The 26814-nt window shown below is 38.3% G+C and overlaps 1 protein-coding gene across 2 annotated transcripts in view; it reads left to right on the top strand.

The window, feature by feature from the left end:
- The window catches only part of lin7a (lin-7 homolog A (C. elegans)), a 326716-nt gene extending 300953 nt beyond the window's left edge, over positions 1–25763 (top strand). For both annotated transcript variants that reach the window (XM_051919749.1, XM_028817141.2), the window contains exon 6: positions 17149–25763. In XM_051919749.1, coding sequence (XP_051775709.1) covers positions 17149–17173 — 25 coding nt within the window. In that variant the 3' untranslated portion in view covers positions 17174–25763. The remainder of the gene's footprint in view (positions 1–17148) is intronic.
- The last annotated feature ends 1051 nt before the right edge of the window (positions 25764–26814 follow it).

Genomic DNA, 26814 nt, shown 5'->3' with positions numbered 1-26814 from the left:
TATTTTCAGGCTGTACAAGAGAACAGCTGTTACGTTTTTACATGACTACACACTACAAGCGTTTTAACGGATTATTTTAATATGTCAAGCAATTACATTGATATGTTAAAGTGGATGTTTTTCAAAATAACAAACAGCACCTAAGTCAGTGGTTTAATGGGTAGTTAAATCAACTGAGTAGATGTAAAAATGAGGCCAGTTTATTAAACCTGCCTAGGCATTGCTTTCTACAGAAATAATGGTTATTTATGCCGTCATTATTTGTTTGGACTATATCTTGAAAGATCACAGCAGGAGTTAAGCAGCACTTTTGTTGAACTACTTTATTTCTTAAGAAGAGTATTGCTCAGTAAATAAAAAGAAAGATTGATTCTAATAAATAATTAAAATTCCATTGGATTCTAGGTTACATGAGACTATCAGTATTCCAAACTAGCAAAGACTAAAAATGTGTTCAATAAGACATAAGCAGGATAGATATGTAGAAATTAGATCTTTTGTTGTGCATTTCCTATTGTCAGGGCTTCTTTATATTAATTTAACAAATACCTTTCTCTTGTATGTTTGGTATTCTGGCTATTTTGTTTATTATCCTAAGTGCTTCTGTGACATATAGTATACAGCAATGAAAAGAGAGCAACAGAGCTCTGTTTTCCAAAATGCAGCCTATACTTATGACAGGTGTGTTAAAGCTTCAAGAAGACATAATATGTATTTTTTCCTATACTGCAATTTTTATTACTACATAACTCAAAGTGCTGCTGCACACACTATCAATCAACAAGTCTCAATCAGCTGTCAAAAAATACATACAAATAGAAAAATATGAAAGTAGAACATGCATAAAAGATACTATAATGGCAGAAGGAAACATCAAAACCAAACCTCCAGCCTTGGCGTGTGTCCTTGGGGTAAGCTAACCCCTTTGGTCCCAGGCTAAGGTATCACCCATGAGACCTAAAAAAGCAATGTATTTATTCATTTTCTAAGCTCACTTATTCCAATATAGTGTTGATGAGTCCATGGCCTATTTCAGCAATAAAGTATACACCAGACAGACCCCAAGTGTGTAACGTTCACTTCAAACAAGCTGAGTTAAAGTCGTCGAACTAGCAGACATCTTTAAGATATCCATGTACATATGGGGAGAAAGTGAAAACGAAAAAAAGTTGGGAGTCCAGAAACACTAATCACTGCTAAAGATGTAATTACAATAGAAATAAACCAAAATTACTTAATTATATACAAGTACTGTATTTGCATACAATACAACAGAAAAAATAGGAAGCCACAAGCAAGACTGAAATAGTTGCTTGTTGAGGGACATATGATTTATATCCTGCAAAGGAAAAAAAAAGATTAAAGGTTATTTTCACGCTGAAAAGGAAAGAAGGTTAAAGACATAAAGGTTCCACTGTATAGCCTGAATGTTTGAGAAAATCTAAATACTTCTTGCTTATACTGGGTTTGGCAAATGTGTTTATATTTTGCATTGCATCTGTTCAAAATTATACATAACACTACAAGCTGTTATGGTTTATAAAATAACAGAACATTCCAAAGCCCACCAATTCAGGGGTTAGCCACAACCTATCCTGGCAATGCTGGGCGCAAGGCAGGGGACAGTGCTAAACAAGACACCAACCAACTACAGGGCCCACTCACGCACACAACCACTCTGAAGGTCATGCTGGACCAATGTGAAATCACCCACCAACCACTCCAACTCATCTTTTAGGATGAAGGGAGGGAAACAAGAATAACCCATGCAGACACAAGGGCATCATTTAAAGACCACGCTGTCAACAATCAGGATGTAAATATTTGATTTGGATTTGGATTGTATAGCCCAAACCAAATCTAATTATTACACTCAGTTAATTACTTGTAATACAGGTAACACCAAGTCTTTGTTTTCTTTACTTAATAATGTTACACAACCTCCAGACTCTTTACCATCTCACCTTTACTCAACTGCTTTCTGTAATTCTCTTATGTCCTTTTTCAATGAGAAAATCCAAAGGATACATCAGCACCTTGGTCCAGATCCTCTCTGTATTCCTTCTGAACTACACTCGCCTCTTCACTCTTTTTCTTCTTTCCAGCTTCCCACTTCCACTGAAATCTCAGATCTCATCTGCAAATCTAAGTTATCTACTTGTCAACTGGACCCCCTGCCTACAGTTCTGGTTAAAGCCTGCCTCCCCTCTTTAGTCCCTCTCATTTCTGCCATCATTCACTCTTCTCTTACTACTGGTATTATTCCCTCATCTTTTAAAACTGCTGCTATAACCACAATACCGAAAAAACCAGGTGCTGATCCTACTAACTTCAATCATTTTCGCCCTATTTCTAACTTGCCCTTTATCTCCAAAATTCTTGAAAAAATAGTAGCTATCCAACTTCACACCCACTTATCTCATAATAATCTATGTGAAAAGTTCCAGTCTGGTGTTCGCCCTCTTCATAGTACAGAAACGGCACTTGTTAAAATTACCAATGACCTCCTTATGGCTGCTGACTCCGGTCTAATTACCATTCTCATCCTCCTTGATCTGAGTGCGGCCTTTGATACTATTTGTCATACCACTCTCCTTAATAGATTATCTTCGATTGGCATTACCCACACTCCACTTGATTGGTTTAGGTCCTACCTCTCAGGCCGCACTCAGTTCATACAGCTTAAAACCTTCACATCCCAACCAACCACCGTTACTTCAGGTGTGCCCCAGGGCTCTGTCCTGGGGCCTCTTCTTTTAATTATTTACCTTCTTCCCCTTGGCAATATTTTTCGTAAATATAACATTCATTTTCACTGTTATGCTGATGACACCCAGCTCTACCTTGATAGTAAACCCACCTTCTCTTTTCAACCACTTTCGCTTATTGACTGCATTGCTGAAATTACAGTAAATCCTGGTTTTCTTTGAATTTTCTTAAATTAAACAGTGACAAAACTGAGGTTCTCCTCATTGGTTCAAAATCATCATTATCCAAAACCAATAATCTTTCTCTTATTATTAATAACTCTGTTGTTTCCCCATCATCTCAGGTCAAGAGTCTGGGTGTCATCCTCGACAGTACTCTATCTTTCCAATCTCACATTAATAACATCACTCAGCCTGCTTACTACGTAATACCTACGTAATATTAATCGCATTCACCCCTCCGTCACTCCTCATACCACTTCCATTCTTGTTCATAGTCTTGTCACTTCTCGGCTGGACTACTGCAATTCACTCCTCTTTGGTCTCCCTAATAAATCTCTTCATAAGCTTCAGTTAGTCCAGAATTCTGCAGCACGCATCATTACTCGAACCCCATCTATTCACCATATTACTCCAGCCTTGCAGCAGCTTCATTGGCTCCCGATTAAGTTTCGAACTGATTTTAAGATTCTGCTATTAACATTTAAGGCCATTCATAACCTCGCCCCTCCATATCTGTCTGACCTTCTTCATGTTGCCATTCTGTAACCTTAGATCCTCTTCCTCCACCCATCTGACCGTCCCTCTCGCCCGTCTAACCACCATGGGGAGTAGAGCATTCAGCCGTTCTGCTCCCAAGCTCTGGAATTCATTACCTACCGAGCTCAGAAACATCAAAGTATATTCATTCTTCAAATGTAAACTTAAAACACATCTGTTTAAAATGGCTTTTTCCTTTTCTTTATGATTAGTGGTTTTGTTTGTTTTTAATTTTTAGATTTTCTGATGTTTTAAGTTGTTTATAATTGTGTCTTTTATTTATTTATTTATTGTTTGTTCGGTGTCCTTGAGTTCTCTGAAAGGCACCTTGTATAAATAAAATGTATTATTATTATTATTATTATCCATCCATCCATTGTCCAACCCGCTGAATCCAAACAGGGTCACGGGGGTCCGCTGGAGCCAATCCCAGCCAACACAGGGCACAAGGCAGGGAACCAATCCCAGGCAGGGCGCCAACCCACCGCAATTATTATTATTATTATTATTATTATTATTATTATTATTAAACACAGAATACTGAGTCTGGGAGATGATGGTGCTATCCACCCATGCCACCCTTCATTGTTTACATCAGTGGCAGCAGGTTTTCCTTTCTGCTACGTTCCTCATCAGTGACCAATTACTGCTGTCATTTATTTTTCTATTATTATTTCAATTGCCTTGTTTTTTTAAGACTCTGCCTTCTGAATTTCTCCTTTTTTCCATAAACAAAAAATAAGATGCGAAGTGAGCCAACAGATGACCCAGACCCTCAAATTCCAACTAACTTCACTCCAACCAGTTTCTCAACTAGAAGCCAATTCTTGTTGTTATTTAATTCCATGGCTTGTTGTAGCTCTCATTCTACCACAGTAGACTTTTCCAAAACTGTTGATTTTCTTTTTTGCTAAGAATACCATCAAAATGTTTGAGTGACCTGAGCAGATCAGGGAGATTCTGTGATGGACACAGGTTAGGAGGTCATGCACAGGTTCACTTTGTATATCATTTTTATTTTACTGCTAATTAAGGAAAAAGGGAACAATTACGGGTACTTAAAAATCAAGGCAATTATAATTAAGATAAAAGAAGTCAATTAGTAGGTCACTAATTAAAGAAGTGGTTGGAACAACAACCTGCAGCTATTGTGGCTCTTCAGGATCAGAGTTGTGCCAAAATGTGTCAGTAGTGCTAGTAGATAAGAATGATAATAAAAGGAAACACATCATAAAAAACAAATCATTACCTCCTCTTTAGTAATAGTTTACATGTCCTTCAGTATATAATAAATAAATTCTGGTTAGTTCATTTATCAACACTGCTAACTGAAAACACATTTTGGAATTTGTTAAAGGGCCCAAAGACACTTATTATGATTTCAATTTATAGCATACAGTTTTGAATATAACCAGAAATGAAATACACATACATTTAGTAAAAACTGATGATCCAACCATAATGACAGAAAAAAAGGGTTGAAAAAAGCCCAACACACAACTGCTTAAAAAATGGGGAATGACGTTAAGCAGTTATGGTTAACTTTTAAGAGGCTACCTGCCTATTAAGCATTTTTCAAAAGTTAATAAATAAATAAATATGACATTTACATATTACTGGCTTGCTCACCTGGGTTTCTTCTGCAGACTGTACTTTTCTTAATTCAGCCCATGCAGTCATGTTGACTGCAGTTCCCAAATGTCTCCAGTATATGACTCTGTCCTTACATGAGCTGAGCAATTGTGCTTCCTGCCTTACTTGTATTGCTTATGACACCCTGAATTGTTTTAAGTGGGTAAGATAATGTAAGAGAACTGGGATTAATTCAAGAAAATCCTTAACTCCGGAGAGGCATTTTGCACAATATCTTCCCTCTAAATAAGTTATAATAATTTATGACATTTACCCTGGGTTTTAAATATGTGGAATGGTGATGTCAACCTCTCCTACTGGAGCAGCCAATTTGCTTTCATATAAGATAGTGTTTGATGTACCCAAAATTAAGGTAGACATTTAACATGCATAATGCAGCATTTATAAGAATATAAAAATTGTATTTAAAATGTAACTTCGAACCGTGGAGAGAATACAGAGAGAGTGATTCCTGAGTTGAGAAACAGACATAGCTGGCTTGTTGTGAACTGCAGCTCTGTATTGATTGATGGATGATCTGCACGTGTCTCCAGATAGATAGCAGCATACAAGAGCAACATGAGGAATGTTGCAGATGTGCGCATGTTTTGCTATCTGCCTATTTTAAGGCAGCTATATGCCATCTTTTGTCAGGAGTGGAGATACGTTAATGCTTGTCTGGTGCTGGCACATATATTACTATTGCATAAAGTCTAAGTGTGTTTGTATTTTTTATTATAGTTACAGTATGCATCTTTGAGAGTCATGTAAAGTGTAGTGAAACTGTTACACATGTGAATTAAGCAAGCAGAAAAATTAATTACTTGAGCATTTTAATCAATGGGCGGCACGGTGGCGCAGTGGGTAGCGCTGCTGCCTCGCAGTTGGGAGACCTGAGGACCTGGGTTCGCTTCCCGGGTCCTCCCTGCGTGGAGTTTGCATGTTCTCCCCGTGTCTGCGTGGGTTTCCTCCGGGCGCTCCGGTTTCCTCCCACAGTCCAAAGACATGCAGGTTAGGTGGATTGGCGATTCTAAATTGGCCCTAGTGTGTGCTTGGTGTGTGGGTGTGTTTGTGTGTGTCCTGCGGTGGGTTGGCACCCTGCCCGGGATTGGTTCCCTGCCTTGTGCCCTGTGTTGGCTGGGATTGGCTCCAGCAGACCCCCGTGACCCTGTGTTCGGATTCAGCGGGATGGAAAATGGATGGATGGATGGATTTTAATCAATTATTAGCGCTAACAGCATTATCATGGGAAAGAAATAAATTTGAAGGAAATACCTTAATCAGGTCTAGAGCACCTGAAGATTGTATTGATTTAACATTAACTGGGAGCCTGGATCTCCAATTAAAAAGTTATAAAACACCAATTAGAGTTTAAGGCATTAACAAAACGTCAAGTCATTTGATGTAATTAAACAGATTACTAAGTTACTGAATCTAAAAATGATGAATTTGCATGGACAATCAATGCCTTTTTTAATTAAGTCTCTAAAGCATTTTATTGTTCTAGGCTTCCAATTTTTAAAAACACACCACCAAAATAAAGTTGAAAAAAATTTGTTTTAGTGACTTGTGTCCAAAAAAAATAAATATCTGACTCTTACACCCCATTGATCTTCTACATAGCAGGAGCCTACTTATTATGGCAGGAAATGTTTATTTTACATTGTACGTTTCTCAATGTATTCTAATCCAAGATACTTTACAAGTATAAACACACAAATAAATAAAAAGATGATTAATTTTTTGATCTACATTCAAATGTTAAGTGACTTGCTTAGGGACACACAGAAACATTATGGTTTAGAGGCCAATAACTTAGCCACTACCTCACATTTTCTGGAGAAATCGAGAATATATACAGGAATGAAAAAAATGTCAATTTAATACGCCTGCATTACACATACCCGATAGCTCTGCTTTGTCCATGAGGCAACTTTACTCTCTTTCAGAACAAGCAAACAAGGCTTTGTATGAATTTGTTAAAACTTGTGGGAATGTTTGATAAAATTAGACCAGTTTAAATACCTCAGGGCCCTGTTCCAAAGTGAAGGCAGATCGGATGGTGAGATTTTTTTTCACTGCAGTCATCATGCTAGATGTGATGGTGAAGCAAGATCTTAGTACTTAGACACACCTCTTAGTTTAATGGGACAAACTTTGGCAAAAAAAAAGAAAATATGGTTTAGGGCCTCACTGTCTGAAGGGTCTCTCTTTTCATTTTGATACAGTTTTACTTGCATATTTATCAAGTTCTAATGAAAGCAACCCTTGCCATACCCACCTTCCCACATAGATTCATTGTGCAACATGGAAGCATTCTTGCAACTTCAGTTGTTGAACAGCCTTACTCTCTTTTAACATTTGCAAAACATGGTATTCACAGCTTCCCATAGCTTACTGACGTACCATGTCTAAATTCGGCTCTCACTGTTTACAGTATATCCTTATCATAATTATGGTCACAGAGGCAATACAATAAGAGCATTAGAGCAATAAGAGGCAGAAATTCCTCTGTAATGTCAGGGTGAGTCACAGCCGGTGGTGTGGCAAGGAGTGCATCTTGACAATCCCCGAGTACCAATGTTGCTGTGGGAGGAGCCAGTTGAAGTGATTTTGGGCTCCCAGGAAAAATATGAAGAGAAGAGTTCCTGGCATGTACCACTGGTAGAAGGCTCAGGGATTCTCTCTCTCCTTATTTTTTTCCTCTTGTTTAGGAGCTCCTGGTTATTCTCAAGGATGAGCAGCGGATTGTAGCTATATAAAGTATATGGTCTGGCCTGTTGTAGCCAATCTGTTACATATACCACACTCTGGTCAGAAACTATAATGTGATGAGGTACCTAAAGTCATCTACAGTCAGATTAGGACTCAAAAAATACTTATGTTGATTTTAGGTCTGTCACTAAAATCACACTTAAATATTATTGTCAATTTACTATTATCTCTGCTATTTCGGAGCTATCTCCGCTATTCCAAGTAGCTTTATTTGCCTTGCTATAATAAATAAAACTTTACAAGGACTGGACAGCGTAGATGTGTTCATATGAATGACTTGTTTTCCAGCATTTTCCATTGTTCTTGGTGTTCCTGTGCCAAGCACTCTCGCTTTTGCCATCACCATTTCGCTCTTCAGTTTTTGAACCATACCTCAACTCGCTCCTCCTGCAGGTGCGTGTGAATGATGAGTTGCTCCCGGATCGTCATGAGGGTACTGATTCTGGTGAAAGAGCTCCTCGAGCGCCTGCAGCTGCTCCTCCGTGAAGATCGTCCAGTGGCGCCTTGTCTTCCGCTGAATGTGACTGAAGAAAAGCTCCTCAATGCGGCCGGCTATCCGGGGGGAGTCCTTGACCCCGTCGTTCAGGAAGAACTGCCTGGTCCACAGCAGTTTGCAGGCTGCGGGGAGTAAGAGGGGCGCCATGTAGGGTTTCATACATTTACTGTCTGGAATTGGCAAGCACAGCAAAGTCGCCATTGCTAGATTAATGGGTTTAACACTGGAGATCTTGCGGCACATTAATTAAATAAAGAAGCAGATTTGAATGTGAAGACTGTTGGGCTTTTTTACCCATCCACCTGGACTTCTAATATCAAAAGGATCGTTGGGGCCTAAAAAGCCCTGGAGTAAACGGAAAATTTGCAGGTCCCCCTTCTATGCAATCAGGTTTTCTGAGGACACGGAGCTTTCATCTAGTATTTCACTGACGTGTGAGTGCATCTAGCCGCAGTGGTCTGCCACCTGCGTCATAAATGGTGGGCTACCATTCACATCGACAAGGAAAAACACTGGAAAACTACAGTAGACCTTTCAAAATGATCTTCCACACTCCCTTCATACCCTGAGGTGCGTGTCTCACAAGTGTAATTGGATTTTGATGTAGTATCTCCACTAATTTAAAGGATGTAAGATAATCTACAGTTTTTGCAAAGATCAATGTAAGTAGTGCTCACTGTGTAGTTTGGTTGGACATAAATGAAAGACCACCTTTAACATAGTAACTGAATGAGCACATGGACTTGGTGTGTTGGCTTGTTTTCGGGAAACAGGGCAGTTTGAGAATAGTTTGAGAATATTGTCATTCAGAATTTGTTAGATGTGTTGGTGTTCATGTACTGTGCAGTAATGACAGTCTTGGTTATTCAAGACAAAAAGGGTCAATTGCAGTGTACCTGAGAATAGTACCCTACTAGCACCACATCAGGGCTGGACTAAGTAATACGGTACTTGCAGGGCATGATCCCCAGGCCTAAGTGCTGTTGCAGTCAACATAGGAAGGAGATCAGGACTAAATGTAACTAATCGCAGCTAGCCCTGCAGTGGTCTGGTGTTTATCGTTCTCTTGGTCCACTGGGCATCTGACTGCTCATTAGCAGTGGCACACTGGTAACTAACAGCATGCCCCTCAGCATTCCCGCACATTTAAAAGGGTAGTGCGCAGGACAAAAAAAGAATAATTTATCAGCCTCATGAAGTATATGTAAAACAATATATTACATCTTCCATCCTCATCACACATTCTTGGAAACATTATGTTAAATCATGTGAAAAGGAATGCCATTGAAGATAGACGGCAAGATTATTGTAAATATTATTCACTTCTGGGTTTATGAAAATACATTGAAATTGTTATATTAGTATCATTCACTGTTTAACATTATATGGAAAATATTGAAGCACGATACTGCTAATAGTGTATTAGTATGTTTACTGTTTATGCTGAGTAGCACCCAGATTCCAGTAGATCTAGAATCTAAATTGCATATTGTTGCTTCATTAAATGATGTACCTTTGTTAGCAAATACTATCCTCAGTAAGGGTGAAATTAGAGCAAACAAAGCTAAATATATGGAAAGTAATACATTAGTGAGAATTTGGATTGTTACTGTAGTTACATGTTACTAGAATCACCTCTTAAGCATCTTTACATCCAATATTTTACTGTTTTTTTCCATATTTCCACAGAAATAACTACCTTATCAAGTTTTTGATAATTTTGATATTTGTCATCTATTATGCACACAGCTTATTCTAATAATGTTAATAATTCAAGGATCACCTAAAAGTATATTTTACCTTGTCAGATGCTGAACAACATTTGCAAAGAATGCCTATTTGCATTGTGAACTACATACGCTAGAGTACAAGCTCTAAACAAAGCACATTCTGGAAAATGTAATATCAGACATGGGGGACACATTTACAAAGATACTCTGCTTCCACAGTTCTTTGAAGGAATGAAGCTTAGGACAAACTAGCATCATCTTTCAAGGTGCACTTCACTAACTTCATTGCCAATATTGAAGCATAGATTACAGTTAAATGCACAAGACAATTCTGTTTTTTTCTGTCTACTCAGCAGGACAATTTGAATCGATCAATATTAAATATTACATGCATTGCATATTCTTTTCAATAACATTGTGCTATATATGATGGATTCATTACTCTGCCTTCTCATGTATGTAATGGCCTGTATGATATATCAGGATAATCACTGCAGTATCCACCACCATATGTTGTTGGTCAGACCTGGTCATGAGGTGGTATAAGTTACTATGCCACTTTGTTACCAACTTCAACATGCCCACTGCAGTGGTACTTAGACGCGCACTGCCACAATACTAAACCCAGTAAATATTCTTGTTACTGAAAATAAACACTACAGTAAAATCATCTTGAGATGATTACGTGCTGAGTGCACACTATATGTGATCCTTAAATTCTAGTCCAAAATGTATTGTCTGAGATGGATCAGGTTAATAGGCAATTCCAAATTGGCCCTCTGTGTGGGTGTGCATGCGAGTGGGCCCAGCACTGGTCTGCCACCCTCTCCATGTCAGTTTTCAGCCTCGCACCATATGCTGTCTGTATAAACTCTGTCCCATCATGACACTTAATTGTATTAGTCAGGTTTAAGAATGTTATATTAAAATTTGTTGTTTGATAAACGTGAAGTCCAAGTAAACACTATAATATTTTTAGGATGCAACATTTCTCAAGAAGATATTTTAATTGATCCAAATAAAGTTAAGACTGTATGGAATTATCTAGTTCTAATTACAGTAAAATAATTTTAAATGTTTATATTTTTGCTAATTCCTGTCAAAGCTTAATTTAAAACTTTAGATTCACAATTACACTTGTAAACACCTTAAATGGTAGAACTTGTCATGGAACAGAAAACTTTACTACATCTTCATTATTACATTATTCTCATTCATATCATAATTTTGGACACATCTAAATGATGTTTTTTTTTTAAAATCACATTCATCTAAAATCTTAATCCAATTATAGGCCAGCAGTAACCCTGGAAGGACTGCCACTCAATCACAGAATACACAGTGCCAGCCTTAAATCTTCACACAACATGGCACATTCTTGTTTGGGAAGAAAACAGGGGGAGGTGAAGAAATGTCCACACAGACACAAAGAGAACATGTACACTCCACACAGACAGTGAATGAAACACAGTCTACTTAAACTATTAGGCAGCAGCACTTCATATCACTTCATATCTGTTACAATAATTTTAATCACATAAAACACTAAAGTTACAAACTTATAGCTGCCATACTCCAGCAGAACACAACTCTTATTATGTAATTAGGCATGTCATGGTCAGGAACATCCATCCATCCATCCATTATCCAACCCGCTATATCCTAACACAGGGTCACGGGGGTCTGCTGGAGCCAATCCCAGCCAGCACAGGGCACAGGGCAGGGTGCCAGCCCACCATAGGACACACACAAAGCACACACACTAGGGACAATTTAGGATTGCAAATGCACCTAACCTGCATGTCTTTGGACTATGGGAGGAAACTGGAGCGCCCGGAGGAAACCCATGCAGACACAGGGAGAACATGCAAACTCCACGCAGGGAGGACCCGGGAAGCAAACCCAGGTCTCCCTACTGCGAGGCAGCAGTGTTACCACTGCACCACCGTGCCGCCCCTTGGTCAGCAACAATGAGGTACAATCAGGACCAAAACAAAATTTAAAAATCAAAGTCATGAAGCATAATAAGACTTAAAAATATAAATGGGTAAGCAGCCTGAAGGAAAACACTCTAAACTGAGTAACAAGTGTAGCCGGGCAAATGATGAAGCAGAATCCAAGAATAATTGAGGTGCCAAATGGGCAAAACCTCATTTAATTCTAACAAAAAGAAAAGCTTCAAGTGAAACACGCACTTAGTGGCACTATAATTATAGGCTAGTTGCCGTTTAAATCAATCATATGGTATTCTCACAGCCTCTCTCTTCAGCAAGGACTTATCCAAAGAAGAAGCTGTCTCCCATGAGCGTCTCCGTTTTATGAAGGATGGGGCTTCTTTGGCTCTGTTGCCATCAAGAGGAAGTTTCTTGAGTCTGTGAGGTAAAAACAAGACAAGACTGTTAGCGACAGCACTCCATCTCATCCCAGTGTGGCAACACATCGGCCAGAAGGCATTCCTCTGGCACACATGCATGACACAACATAAGACCTGAACAAAGCTTTAGCCCTTGCCAGAGAGGCATTGTCCAAGCATTACCAGCTGTACTCGCATTGCCAAAGGGCTAAGGTATCACACAAGGAGCAGTGACAAGTTTAATCAAAACACTGCAGCATGGCATGTTTCACAATCCATGTCTCACTTGTAAAGGTCCTGAAATAATAGTCTGTCCATTGTGCTGTCTCCTTCCAGTTGGGGTGCTACCACCTGAGAGGCGGCTACAAGTATAGCTTTATACAATCAGAATGATTACATAAACAGTGTGAAGTAGTGAGGTGACACTCACTTTGACAGGCACTACATGAAATACAGACTTAATGCACTGTAATTAACATAGTTACTGTTTTTAATGAAAACTCTTTATATCATGTTAGAACTACAGGTAAGAAGATAGTCCTATAAAATAGGTTAATTCATTCATTATTTAATTACTCATTGATTATTTATTACTACTTATATTACTCCATTCCTGATTTAGTAAGTCACCAGAGTTTCTGACCCGGCCTAGTTACATTGCTTAATTATTTGCAGAAAGGACTTGCTGGTATGTTACCAGATATCTCTTCTGAGTGAATGCACCTGCCATGGAAGATGTCATCACCAGAGAGCAGCTGACTCTGTCACTCAAATGCAAGTTTAATCTGCATGACATGCAATATATCTTTCTGCTGAGGAAAATTCCTGTCTAAAAAGAAACAGGGAAAGATCCTTAATTCAAGCAAATGCACGGTCCACAAGTGCTTGCTCTTGACTTTTTGCGTAGATAACACACAGGGTGTAACAGTAATTGATTTTTTTTTTCAGTGTTCACCACTGCAGTCACAGATTTTGTGTAATGTGGCATAGGTGTCCTAGCAACCTCCTGAGTCTAGAGGAAGTCGGAAAAATTACAAATATTATCCAGGGATTCAGATGCTTGAGGTGTTTTGAGAATCATACATTTGAAACATAATGCAATAACTGCATTACTTTGTGATCAGTGATGGCCACTGACAGCTGGACTTTTCAGTGATACAGCAGCTGTTAACTGAATGTGATGTGGAAGGAATATACATATTAATAGGCTGAAAATAATTTTGCAACAAAATGTGTTGAGTAAATATGAGGAGTGCTGTGTGTCAGCTTGGCTAATGTCTTAAATGTTAATTTACATTTCTGAACTTTCTCTATTACAGCTTCATGGGATGTAGGAGCCTTGCCAGCCATATCAGGCACAATCCCAGGAATATGTCTGGATAAACAATCAGTCCATCATAGGGTATTATTACTCACACACACCCACACCAACATGAATCAGAACAAATTGGAATTTCCAGTTAAAGCTGATGTAACATTTCGCGACTTCTAGTTGTTGGGTATGTCATCCTTGCTGACTGAAGCTGCTGACCTTGTTGCTTGACCATGTCAATTGAACAAATGAAAATTCATATAACATTTAGTGACTGAGTGCTGACCTTCCAGTGAAGCCGTGTTCACCCCTTATTGTAATAACATGCTGCCTGATAAAGCTGGTGCTGCATGAAGGCTCTGAAGGCTCTCAGCCTTTTTTCTTTTTTCATTATGTTGTGGTAAATAACAAAAAACATAGAGGATAAGCAGAAAATAACAAAATTTATGTTATATGTTCGAAATAAAAAGAAATCTCCGGTATGTAAATAGACAGACTATCTTTTCTTCTGTTTGTGAGGTCCAAAGGATCTGCGCTCCTCATTCCTTAACATTATATTATATGCATTGTACTTCCAGATGAGCATCCAGTAGTTGTCAGCTCTCATGCACACAGAGACCCCACCATTACCACTAAAAACAAAACAGAGCAAGTTGCAGACTTACAGCAATGAGTCAATGGGCATGTCACAATACACGAGTGGCTTCACAAAGGAGCACCTCCAACTTCCACAAGCCTGCTAAGATTTTGTAAATATAGGTAATCACAATAAAATCGCTGCAAAAGTTACGTGACACAACATGAACCTAAGATGTGAAAGGAAAAACATACCAATCAAGGCAGTGTGGAGTAATGATTAAAGAACTGAAGTTTAGACCACAGTTGCCAGTTTAATTCATCCACTGTGTGCCCCTAAGTAAATCTACTACCTTGACTGTGCTGTAACTATAAAGAAAAAATAGATGTAAACAGTTTCACTATGTACTAGAGAGCTTCGGACTGGTGTTTACTATAGAAAGGTGCTACTGTTTTTACCAGTTCTACCCCAATCAGACTAGGAAATAAACCTACGTACAAGTAAATGCCAGAAAGTAGCATTAACTCCAGTGCCCACATGGTGCTATTTTACAAACAATGCTAAATAAAAGCAGTAAGGTTAGCTCTAACTTAGGGATGTCAGATTCAGATCCTGGAGGACCACAGTTACTGCAAGGTTTTTTTCCATCCGCATTCGTAATTACTGAGCAATCACTGCTGATATATAAACAGATATATTTTGCCTTCATTTTAATTGACTTTTTTTAAAGAGTCAGAACACTTAATGGCTTCTTTTTTCATTAATCAGCAGCCAAACAATAATGAGATGCAAAAGGTAAAAGAAGTCTGTTCAGTTAGTAGCAATAATTTGTTACTAATTAAGAGAGAAGATGAAGAAGTAAATCTTCAGCCACGGTAGCCATCTAGGACCTGAGTTTGACACCCCACTCTAGGAGCAGGTAACCCTCGTGTGGTGTGTGGTGGCTGTAAGTTTGTTTTTTTTTTTAATTTAAGATTCTGCTCTTAAATGAATATCTTATTTAATTAAATAAATTTAGCATTAGCCCTTGACAGAATAGAAATAAACAGTTCCAGGAAATGAATGGATGGTGGGCACCACAGTCACATTATGCTGCAAGTATTTAAACAGACATGTTTAACACGATAAAAGCCGCCGCTGCTGAGGAAGTTTACATGCACACACAAAACTGGGATAAGGTGAGTAACCTGGTTAAGGTTAAGGCAGACACCTCGGTTGCTTAAAAACCCTGTTTACATTTGCCAGTCCACTTATGGAGTTCTGCTTTAGCAAGACACTCCAATGTTATAAAAATGCATCTGATAAAATATTAAACATGATCAATGGCTGCTAACGTGAATCAGGCAACAGAGCATGGAGCCTGTGTCTCCAGAAATTGTGCTGTTGAGCTTAGCTCTGTGGATTCAGCTCAACAACATGAATTTTGTGATTACTGAAAATGATTATCTCAGCCAAGAGAAGGAATAACGCTACCACCCAAGCATTTGCCTCAGGGAATTTATCTTTGTGGATGCTTCCACCATTTTCCATCATTGGCTACTGCAAGCGTGTGCAAATCAAACACATTTCCAGAGTGCAATGGACATACTCAGACCATGAAATCCTTAACTGCAACCCAATTAAGAGTTTTCATGGTCACATAACTGTGTCACTCAAGGAGAAATCTATGTGTGTTAACGTTGTTTCTCAGAGACCAATATCCCAGTTTGTCTAACCAGAATAAAGGTATGTATGGTATTTTTGAAACCAGATTTCTGTGAACAACTATTAAAGCTATTAAAACTCATGTAAACGCACTGACTGACCTTTTTCAATGCCAATGAATTGAGTTGGAGGTGCAGAGTTCAGTTACGGTATGTTACAGATGATTAGATCAAGGCCACTGAAATGTATCTATCACATGTTGTTAACTGTCTGGAGTTCTAGGTATAAATAAATGTCAGCTTATCTTTAAATCAGTTAATGAACATGAGGACATAAAGAGTTTTACAAACAAGCTCATTAGGCTACTAGCAGAAATAGTCCAATATCCCATCCAGATACTCTTTAAAGGTTATCAGGTTCTCCACTTCATCTCCCTGACTCAGCAGACTGTACAAGACTTACATAACCGTTTGCACAAAAAAGTGCTGATTTTTTTTCCTTCCTTGCATTCCTCAAAATTCACAATTTAACTTGGCAAGCCCTTTGAAATTTTTGAAGATCTACATTGGGTCTGCCATGCTGCCTTCTCTCTGAATTTAATTCCCTTAACCTATCAGAAAAATTATTCCTTTATTTCATATGAATGCACTGCACTTCTTTCCTGGTACTCTGCAAGTAGAGGTAGAAGATTATATAAAGTACTTGAGGTGGCAGACACAGTAAATGGTAAAATGTAAATCTCTGACCTTAATGTTTTCACAAGAACATTCACCCCAGACTACACAGATTAAAGCAACAACAGACTCGCCTTAAAACTCTTAACTTTCTTTCTTCTGTTTTGATTCATAATTCCCATTACTCTGAATCTCATACATTGTGAGTCTTGACCCACTCAACAGTTTTCCTTTCTGAGAACAGATTTTTGAGTAAATTATCATGCTGCATCTGCCAACTGCTAGAAACCCGTTATGTTGTTAGCTCAAGTTCACATTCAGGCATCAGGCGTAATTCATTTCCTCACGTGTATTGCTAACCGTTGAGATAGAAACAGATGTGTACAGCTTAAGCTGGTAGTCCCTCGTGTATATTATTAGAAGCAAGCAAGGCACGCAACTGGCTGATACGTTGCTCTCAGATGTTGGTCTCTTTCCTGTTTTTTTAGGTTTTTCTTCAGGAAGAAAAATTAGAGGAGATTTGCATTCAAGACAAAGCAAACAAACCCAGAAGGATCATCTGCATCTGACAGAGGTTTAATGAGTATGAAGCTAAAAAAAAAAGAAAGAACTGGAAATAACTGTATGTGACTTTGTTTATCCAAGCCTACTGTGTACCTCTAGTTGTTAGCAGTTGTGAAATGAAAGCTACGTGGAGCCAAGCTGAATTGTGTACACTGGTGCTCTTAAAAATGACATATGTATAAATATATTTATATAAATAACCTCAGACAAGGGAAGCAGAAATGCTTGCTATTTTTCATTTTACTGTAATAGTTTGTGAATATGGATTTATTAATCTTTTCAACAAATGAAACACCCTTTTATAGGATTGTGATATTTCCTTGTTGATTTGTTTTGCTAGAATTTATATATTATTTATTTCTGATACCGCCTTTGTGAATCTCTTATATAAATTATGTGAATGGATATTAAACTGTGTGTTTAAAATCATTTATTTTAACAGATGTAATTTTAATAGACAAAGCATGCAAACTTGTCAAAGATGAATTCAATGTAATTTTATAAATAAATGACATAGTAGTTATAAAGGGTTCATTATTTATAGCTGTGGTTGCCCAAGCTGGTTTTTTATGTGTTAATCACATTGTTTCTAATATGATTATGATATATCTTTGGTATACGATAGCAGACCGTTTTCAGCATCAAAGGTTTACATCCATTTTCAGAACCTGCTTACTCCAATTTCAACCTGGGATCAGAGCCACTCATGAGCAAGGCCGTAACCCGAGTCCTTCACTGGACACCATCACACACTTAACACCCAAGATCACTCGTTCTAGGCTGATTTAGAGTCACTGGTGATCCTTAGCTCTACGTGCTTGGAAGACCAATTAGAGAAATCCCACACAAACCCAGGGAGAGTGTGCATACTCCACACCTACGGCAGCCAAAACAGGATTTGAGCTCATTCTCCAAGAGCCGAGAGGCAGCCATGCCAAATATCATGTCATCACACCGCCATCACATATGATCAGTGAGGTCTGATCTTTGAATATAGTAACCATACTGTATATGTATCTTCTACAAGAAAACCATCAGGTAAAGTAAAATGTATAGATTGCTTGTTCTTTATTAAGTATCATTTATTAGACGGAAGAGGTTTCACTTTTATCAGATGAAATGCTACATAGCTTCCAAAATATTTGGCTGTTTAAATTTTATTTTGTTATACAGACTAGGACAGGGTGAAACTTGACAATTTATTTACCCTTTCTACCCAGAAAGAGTTAACATTTTTATTAATGTAAAACAGAAAAAAAAACAAATAAATATATTGTGATGGATGAAACTGTTTATACCATCCTAAACTGGAAAAAAAGACCATAACATTCCATAACTTTTTCAAGAACTAGGAATTTATTCAACCTGAAATACACAAAGCAAGGAAGATAAAAGGTTAGATCAGAAAGTAACAAGTAATGAAAATCAGAACATAAACCCCAACAACCCTGTTGGACACACAGTACGCTACATAAGCCCCTGCTTATTATGTGATGTGGCTTGCCCACCATCCTAAACACCGCGGCTCATGTACGCCACTACTTTTCCATTCCCAGTCTCTGTCCTTCTTGCTATTATCTTGCTGTTTGGACTCACTGTCTGGTATTTTTGGGCTATGCCTTAGAATTCCATCCAGGGTACAGAACATCTGGTCCTGAGGCCATTTTCTCTTGGGCCCTCTGGTGGCTTCAGGTAACACTGCATTCCTAAACCCAATATACACTCTTAAAAATAATGGTTCTTTAGTTGCACTATAGGGTTCTTTACTGGGTTTTGTGGTTTCTCATAGAGCCATTGTTTGATAAACCATCATTTCAGTCTGGAAAGGATTCTTTGCTTATGAAGTTGGTTCTTTGTGCTTTGAAAAACAGCCTAATATGAAGAAAAGAATGAAATGTTTAATGTATATTAGGCTACACTAACAGATTAAGAAGACCTGAACTTAGCCTGTGGTATTATATGCCTTTTAAAATTAGGAACCCATTGAAATTTCACAAATCATTTATCATCAATTCATGATTATTTATGAAGCCTGTTACACATCTAAATAAATAAATGTTCTTTCTGGAACGTTCACATGGATGGGTCTTTTAGGAAACAAACATGGTTTTCTTATGGCATTGATCTGAAGAACCACTCTGGCACCTTTATTTTTATGAGTGTAGATGTAAAAGGCCAGTTACTATTGGTCAATCTGGCACTGCCTGACAAGTATAACATGCAGCAAAGCCCCACTAGTACCACATAGAAACTCTCTGCCACTACCCAACATTTTGGGAAAATTTCCATTCCATTCACTCATCCCCCATAACTGCTCTCTTAGTGTTACTGATCATGCACTGATTACTTCCAGAGCACCTTTTAAGCGTGTATGGCATTTCAGCTGCTGGTTCCATCTATGCACGCTGGCACATGGAGGGACTCTTCAGTTACACGGCTTATCTTTTAAATTATCAACACTGCTAGGCTCATCCTCTGTCATGTGTCTGCATGATTCTTTTCCCGCCCTAGGTCAGCCTCTTGCCAGACGTGCAGTTTGCCACAATTGGAATGGAGTAGTCCACTACAATGTTTTTGTACCCCAGTACCAATTTTATAAACCCTGTCTGTTTTAATTGCAAACTTTCAATGGTTACCAGCCACTGTGCCCCCAACCAGCTCTCCTGGGCACTTTACAATTTGATGGATACCCTTAATCCTATTAGTGTTGACAGCCAAATGCCAAGTGGGAGCACAAACAATTTTTTTCCCTAACAAAGATTTCACTTGTCCCTGGCTTGATTAAATTCCACCAACTTTTCAACTGCCAAGATTTAACAAAACATACATACTGTATTAGAAATTTTTATTATAAAAAAGACAAAAATGAAAGCAAAAATGCAAGCTGTCCTTTTAAACTATGCTTGTTGAGTTAAGTGAGTATATACAATTCATTAGCCATAATCACCCTGATCTGCAGAGAGAAATATTGATAGAATTTAAAAATATATGGTCAATTAAACAGCCGTTAATGACTGCTGTGTGTGAAATATTTACTGTTCTGCATTAAGGTAAATAGTCACCTCAATAAACTGCACTCACTGAGGATCTCCAAGGCTTATTTATTATTTGTCACGGAATCCAGGAACCCCAGACTTGCCAAATGTGTCAAAGGTTATTGTGTAGTATGGAAATATTTATTTATTTTTAGTAACTTAAAATTCTTAATAGATACATTTATAAGTAAGTCTACCTCCACTGTATATTTATTTCACATTAGAGCTTATTTATTTGAAAAAAATCTGCCACCAAAACTTTAGCTTTTTCAAAGTAAGAAAATAACTCAAGCTGCCCTTTTTTTGAGGTTGTGATCATTGTCTCTATCACTACTGTAATGGACCCTTTCATTTCCAACGTATCATTCTTGTACCAACTGTGCAATGCCTGGCAGGATTACGGGCAAGACAGGAACCAGGAGTGCTGATCCACTGCCACATGCACATTCAAATGGAGGTAAATTAGAATCACAAATGAACTCCCATTATTGAGATGTGCAAGGAAAAGCAGAGTATCTGGAGGCAAACTCACAATGGCTTCTGGGTTGCTGTAATGCTAACCTCTGCACCACAACACTTCCCATTTCATTTCTACATACATAATTTTTACATAACAAGAAGGCTCAGAGTGTGACACAAACTGTTGCATGCTAAATTAGGAGTAATAAATTCTACAGCAGATAAAGTTGTTTTGCTTAGACGTAGCAATTTTCACAAATTGGAAAACTTCAGTGTCATGCACATATTTGAACGCAAAGGTGACCAGGGGTCCACAGTCTTAAAAGAAAGAAAATTTTGGGTAAATAAAGACCATTTGGCTCCCTATTCCAGCCTCATAACTATTATTTTTTAAACCACAAGAGAACACATTAAAACATCTTACAATAAAATTTTAATTTCATTAAACAGTCTACACAATAGTTTAAAATTTAATAACAGCTTCAAACAAAAACATTGCTCCCTAAGAATGTAAAAATTAATTTTACAAGTCTTATATTATGAGTATCGCACAGTAGAAAAGAAAATATTTATTACCATTAATTATTGTTAGATCTCTTTGTCCTTAACAATTGGCAACTTCACATTTTACTTCACAATCAAAAAAGGTCAATAGAAAAATGATTAAGAACCCATACAAAACTACTGGTAATCTGTCAGATTGCTTTAACATGCATCAAGCAATACAAAATAAAATCATTGATTACCAGTAATTGTTTGCGTTAAAAGATTTAACGTATTACTAAAAAGGATATAAAACTAAAATCCAAATAAGAAAGACATTTGTTTAAGTTTTCCAACTTAATACCCCAACACTTCTTGATGCAGCGCTATTGAAAGCATACAATATAAATTATTTCTTTACATTTCACATCTCTGATTTTTCAGAAATACATCCTGTGAGTTGTAAAAGAGAGATAGATTGCTTCATCAAACACAAGTAGGACAAGATCTTCTACTGTCAAATGTAGTAAATTCTGCAGGTTACATCCCACAGCATCTTGATTTATCCTTCCAATCCCTTTTATCATGTATTTTTCCATCTCCTCAAAAGTAGTTGATAGATAGATAGATAGATAGATAGATAGATAGATAGATAGATAGATAGATAGATAGATAGATAGATAGATAGATAGATAGATAGATAGATAGATACTTTATTAATCCCAAGGGGAAATTCACATACTTTAATGGCTTTTGTTGTTAGCATAGCAGTGTACAGTTCTTACTGGAACTACAATGTCCATACAGAAGTTGATGTAGTCAGTAGTGCAGTCAACAACTTCCTCAATGTTCTCACTATGTGATCCCTGCAGGATATCCCAGTCTGTAGTTCCAAAGCATTCTCTCAGAGCCTTCTCTGCCTCAGGGGACCACTTCCTGAATGAGCGTGTGGTTGTAGGTAGGACCATCACTCTTGGTTTGTAGTGAGGCTGAAGCAGAACCAGGTTATGATCTGCTTTCCCAAGCGCAGACAGCGGGGTGGCGCTGTTTGCATCTTTAACGTTTGCATACAGTAAATCAATAGTCTTATTTCCCCGGGTGTTACAGTCCACATACTGGGAGAAGGCAGGTAATGTTTTGTCCAGCGTCACATGGTTAAAGTCTCCAGCGATTAGCACAAGCACCTCAGGGTGCTGCGTTTGTAACTTAGCAACAGCAGAATGGATGATGTCACTTGCTGTCTCCACGTCCGCCCGAGGAGGGATGTAAACAATAACAACAATGACGTGTCCAAACTCTCTGGGCAAGTAATAGGGATGCAAACTTACGGCCAACAGTTCGATGTCCCTGAGCAAGTGGAGACTTTGATGTTAACATGTCCAGAGTTACACCACCGTGTATTAACATAGAGAGCGAGTCCTCCTCCTTTGTGCTTCCCGCAGGTACTTGCATCTCTGTCCGCTCTAACTGTGCTAAACCCAGGTAGCTCCACGTTAGCATCTGGGATGGTGGTAGTTAGCCACGTTTCGCAAAAGCACAGCAAACTGCATTCTCTGTAGCGCAGCCAGTTCGTCGATCTTGTTTGAGATTGAGTTCACATTTCCCAGAATCACAGAAGGCACCGAAGGCTTAAAATGCCACTTTCTCGCAAGCCGTTTCATTTTTAGCTTAATGCCGGCATTGCTGCCACGATACCGCCTTCTTACCTCGTCTGGTAAATAGGGAACCACACCGGCACTGGCATTTGTTCTCAGCGCTTGAAGTTGAGTACTTGAATAGACGAGTCTCGGCGTGTAAAAATCCATGCCCACGTTGTAAAAGTAAGTGTGTCCAGGGAACAAATCCACATAAAATAAAGTGATAGGAGTGATCAATAAAAAAGAGAAAAATAAAAGTAAAAAATAAAGTCGTACACGGAGCTGCTGAAAAGGCTGCCATTCTCGGCGGCGCCTGAGATGTTAAGTTTGAAGAATACATCAGATAATTAAACAGTTGGTTTGGAAAGTATGGTCTGTAGACCACTTGTGGTTTACATGTGTGAATTAAGTGGTCTGCAAGGCACTGTTTGTGTTAGTTATGATTTTAAATGCATATGGTTTGCTCAACTTAAAGAATTAAGTGGTCTGCAAGGCGCTGCTGTCCAGCCTATGTTACAGCATAAGCACTGTGTCATCGAACCACTTAATTCATCCACCTTCAGATGAACGTCACTTTCTCCTTGGTTTATATCTGTGTATGGTATTTGTAATGCGCTCTTGCTGTGTTGCATTAAAATTTTGCAATGAGTACCAATATGAAAAAAAACTGACGACATCATATAGATTGGCAGATCAGCCATTCCTTTATTCAGCCAACTTTAATAGCCTGTGTAGCTTAACAAAATTATAACATCAGTGCAGCCTTCTGTGCCACAGGCATATTTTTTATTTATAACAATCAGGTTGAAGCCCAGACAGTGTGCTCCTTTATGAACTTCTCTGGCATGGTCACGTGGAGTGGCTGTAAGACAACTAGCACAGAAAAACCCATTAACAACTCTGACTTTTAACTACTCACTGCTCCTGTGTGCTAGCAGTAATTTCTCACTTGACACTTCGACCCTCTTTTTCCCATCCAACCATTCTTTATCACCATGCAGGACTCTCTTTTAAATCCTCCTTCACATTACGAGGTTCACATTAGCAGCATGAGCCCAAACGGGCAAAGGTGTCAGACACTAAAACATTGCTGTCAGCCCGTAATTACTGTCTTCAAGGCTAAAGGCCTCTTAGGAAACCTAACACCTTGAAATACAAATGTAGTAAGGTTGTTTTTGAATGCTGTAATTTTTCACACAAATCCATAACATAGCATTCTCAACTGCTCAGTTCAGGGTGCAGCCTATCCCAGTGACAGGAAGCAAACGTGATTAGGGTGCCACTCCATTGCAGAATCTAATGACACTCATATCCATGCTGGTTCAGTTTCGTTGTAATATTGTTACATATACAGAGTAAAAATCTTACTTGTGTCTCTGACCAACATGCTACAATTCTTCACCATCTTTGCTTTTTTTTCTTTGTTTTTAATAATTTATAGCAAATTTTACTGATGTGTTAGAGCTACTGGACACTTGAGTTTACCTGAATGGATGAATAAAGTATCTATCTATCTATCTATCTATCTATCTATCTATCTATCTATCTATCTATCTATCATCAAAATAAGAATTATTACCAAATATTAATGTTTCTTCCCAAAATTTAAGCTGATTAAGTCCTCTGCACATTCAAAAAAGTATAACATAGAAAAATATAGAGAAGTAACCATTACAATAAAACCAAACATCCATGTTATTTAATAGAAAACACAATATCAGCTTACCTGGTGCAATTCTTACTCCTGTATGAATGAGTTATGCTTCCATTTCCTTAAAAGTTGTATTAGGTCAACACGGTGGCATAGATCAATCAAATTCTTTGCCAGGTCACTGTCTGTGCAGAGTTTGCATGTTCTCCTGCAGTCTGGACTTCCTTCCATGCATTCATTTAACACACACGTGTATGGGATGTGTGGAGAGGAAAAGGGCAGATGGGATTCACACTGGTGCTAGACTCAGACTCAGGACACTGATTTCATAAGACAGCAGGAGTAATCACTAAAAGGCTATGTAGTAAAATAAAGCTGGTGACTGTAACGTGGAATTTATTATAAGAAGTGAGTGTTGCTCGGTATGAAACATTCTTAGAGTCAATGAAAAATAACATCTTTCTTTCTATTCCTATGTAAAATCTTACCACCTATTCTGAAAGCTTGTGTACAGCTGTCAACAGTGCCACCATTAGGACTTTCATTATACACTACTTTTACCTTTTAGTTATTTTCTAAATAAATTTAAGTAGACAGTTATAAAAACAAATAATAATATTAGGGAATGCATATTTCGAAAGGGGTTAAAAGTATGCAGAACCTAACTTTGAAAAATAACATCACTTTTTAAATGTGTGTCTGTAAAAAAGCAAAGCTTTGAATCAAAATCTTTAGTTAAGTATCATTTAACAGCAGGCAAAGGCACCAAGTGTCAGATTAATCCACGTTTACCACGTCGAACTTTGTCATTCCATTTGTTTTTACAAATTAAACAGCAACACAAACAATTCAGTTGACAATTTTTAAAGAGCTGTTCTGCCAATACCATGTCATTAGATGACATTTTCAGTCAGTACGTCACATTACAGATGAGCGTTAGGCGGCCTTTTGTTTCTATTGAAAAAAATGGGGCAACAACTACAGTAAGATATTTGATTTTTTTATTTTTAACTTTCATAGGTTTCAAGTTTATTACCATGTGTACATATTGCAAGCAAAACTTGTACTTACAAATCCAGCAAAAATATTGTTCTTTTGTTGATTTCCAAAATTATTTTTGTTGTATTAAATATTTGCTATTTTCAAGAGATTACTCCAAATGTAATGAAAACATAGAGATTATTTACTTTTTGATATACAATGTTTTAACCAGTGTATTCCTGTTGTACTTGCTGTGTATGTTTAATAATATAATATAATATCTTATTGAATATGTTTGCTTTAACTGTATTTATTTTGCAGATAAATTATATTTTCTGTGCAAGTCTTCCATACCAAAGTTAATGTAGCTTCTTTTATCTTTCAGTAATCTGCGTCCCCACAATATAAAAATAATGGCTGTACCAGCAGGTGTATTCATCTATGGAAGAAATGACAAGCAGGAAAACATCTGACTAGTCACTCGTGGACCCCCTGTTTTCAAGTCAGCCCTAGCCCATCATGGTGGCCGTTAAGAGCAAACCAAAGTAAAATCCCAGTCCTTCATAGCATGTACACATAAACACACAACCACACATACACACCCAAAAGCTTATAACTGCTCACATAAGTTAGTTTAGAGTCACCAATTACACCAACGTGCATATCTTTAGGATGTGGGAGGAAACTGGAACACCTGGAATAAACACAATAAACAGCGATGATGAGTGGTCCTGTGATAAGAGGTCTGTGGCGAAGCGCGATTTTTAAATAACTGATTGGGTCCCGGAGTGTACAGGTTTGAATGGTGTACGCATGCCAGTGCCACTCCAAGGCTGATCACACATTCACATGCAAATGGGGTTAGTCAGGTGCTTCATTCATACCTCGGAGTAGGCGGAGGACAACACCAGCACCTAATCAGGGAATACAAAAGGAGACTGCATGACAGGAATGGGGAGAACAGAAACAAAGAGGAGAGAAAGAGAGAGAATGGAGGTTACAGGAAGAAGAGAGAAGCAAGACGGTGAGGAGCCCATGTCATCAGGAAAGGAGACAGGAGGTCGGGAGTATGCCCTGAGAAACTAGGAGTCAGGCCTGTACTCGAGTGTGGGGCTAGAGAAGATGCACTCTGACTGAGCAAAAAGCAACGTAAGAGTGGGCCTGGTGTGCAGCGTCTCCCTTTAGACACCTTGCTGAGGGAGATGTGAGTGGGGCTTGGTTGGAAGTCCTACGGGTGCAGACGGACTGGCAGTAGGACCCTGAACCCAGGATTTAGTGGATGACTGCTCCTGTTGGCAGGGGTCTCCTCATGCTGTCAGGTCCTGTTGGGATAAGCTGGGGAGA

This window comes from Erpetoichthys calabaricus, chromosome 1 (assembly GCF_900747795.2).
Source record: "Erpetoichthys calabaricus chromosome 1, fErpCal1.3, whole genome shotgun sequence".
NCBI lineage: Eukaryota > Metazoa > Chordata > Cladistia > Polypteriformes > Polypteridae > Erpetoichthys > Erpetoichthys calabaricus.
This window is presented reverse-complemented; position numbering and strand designations above follow the sequence as displayed.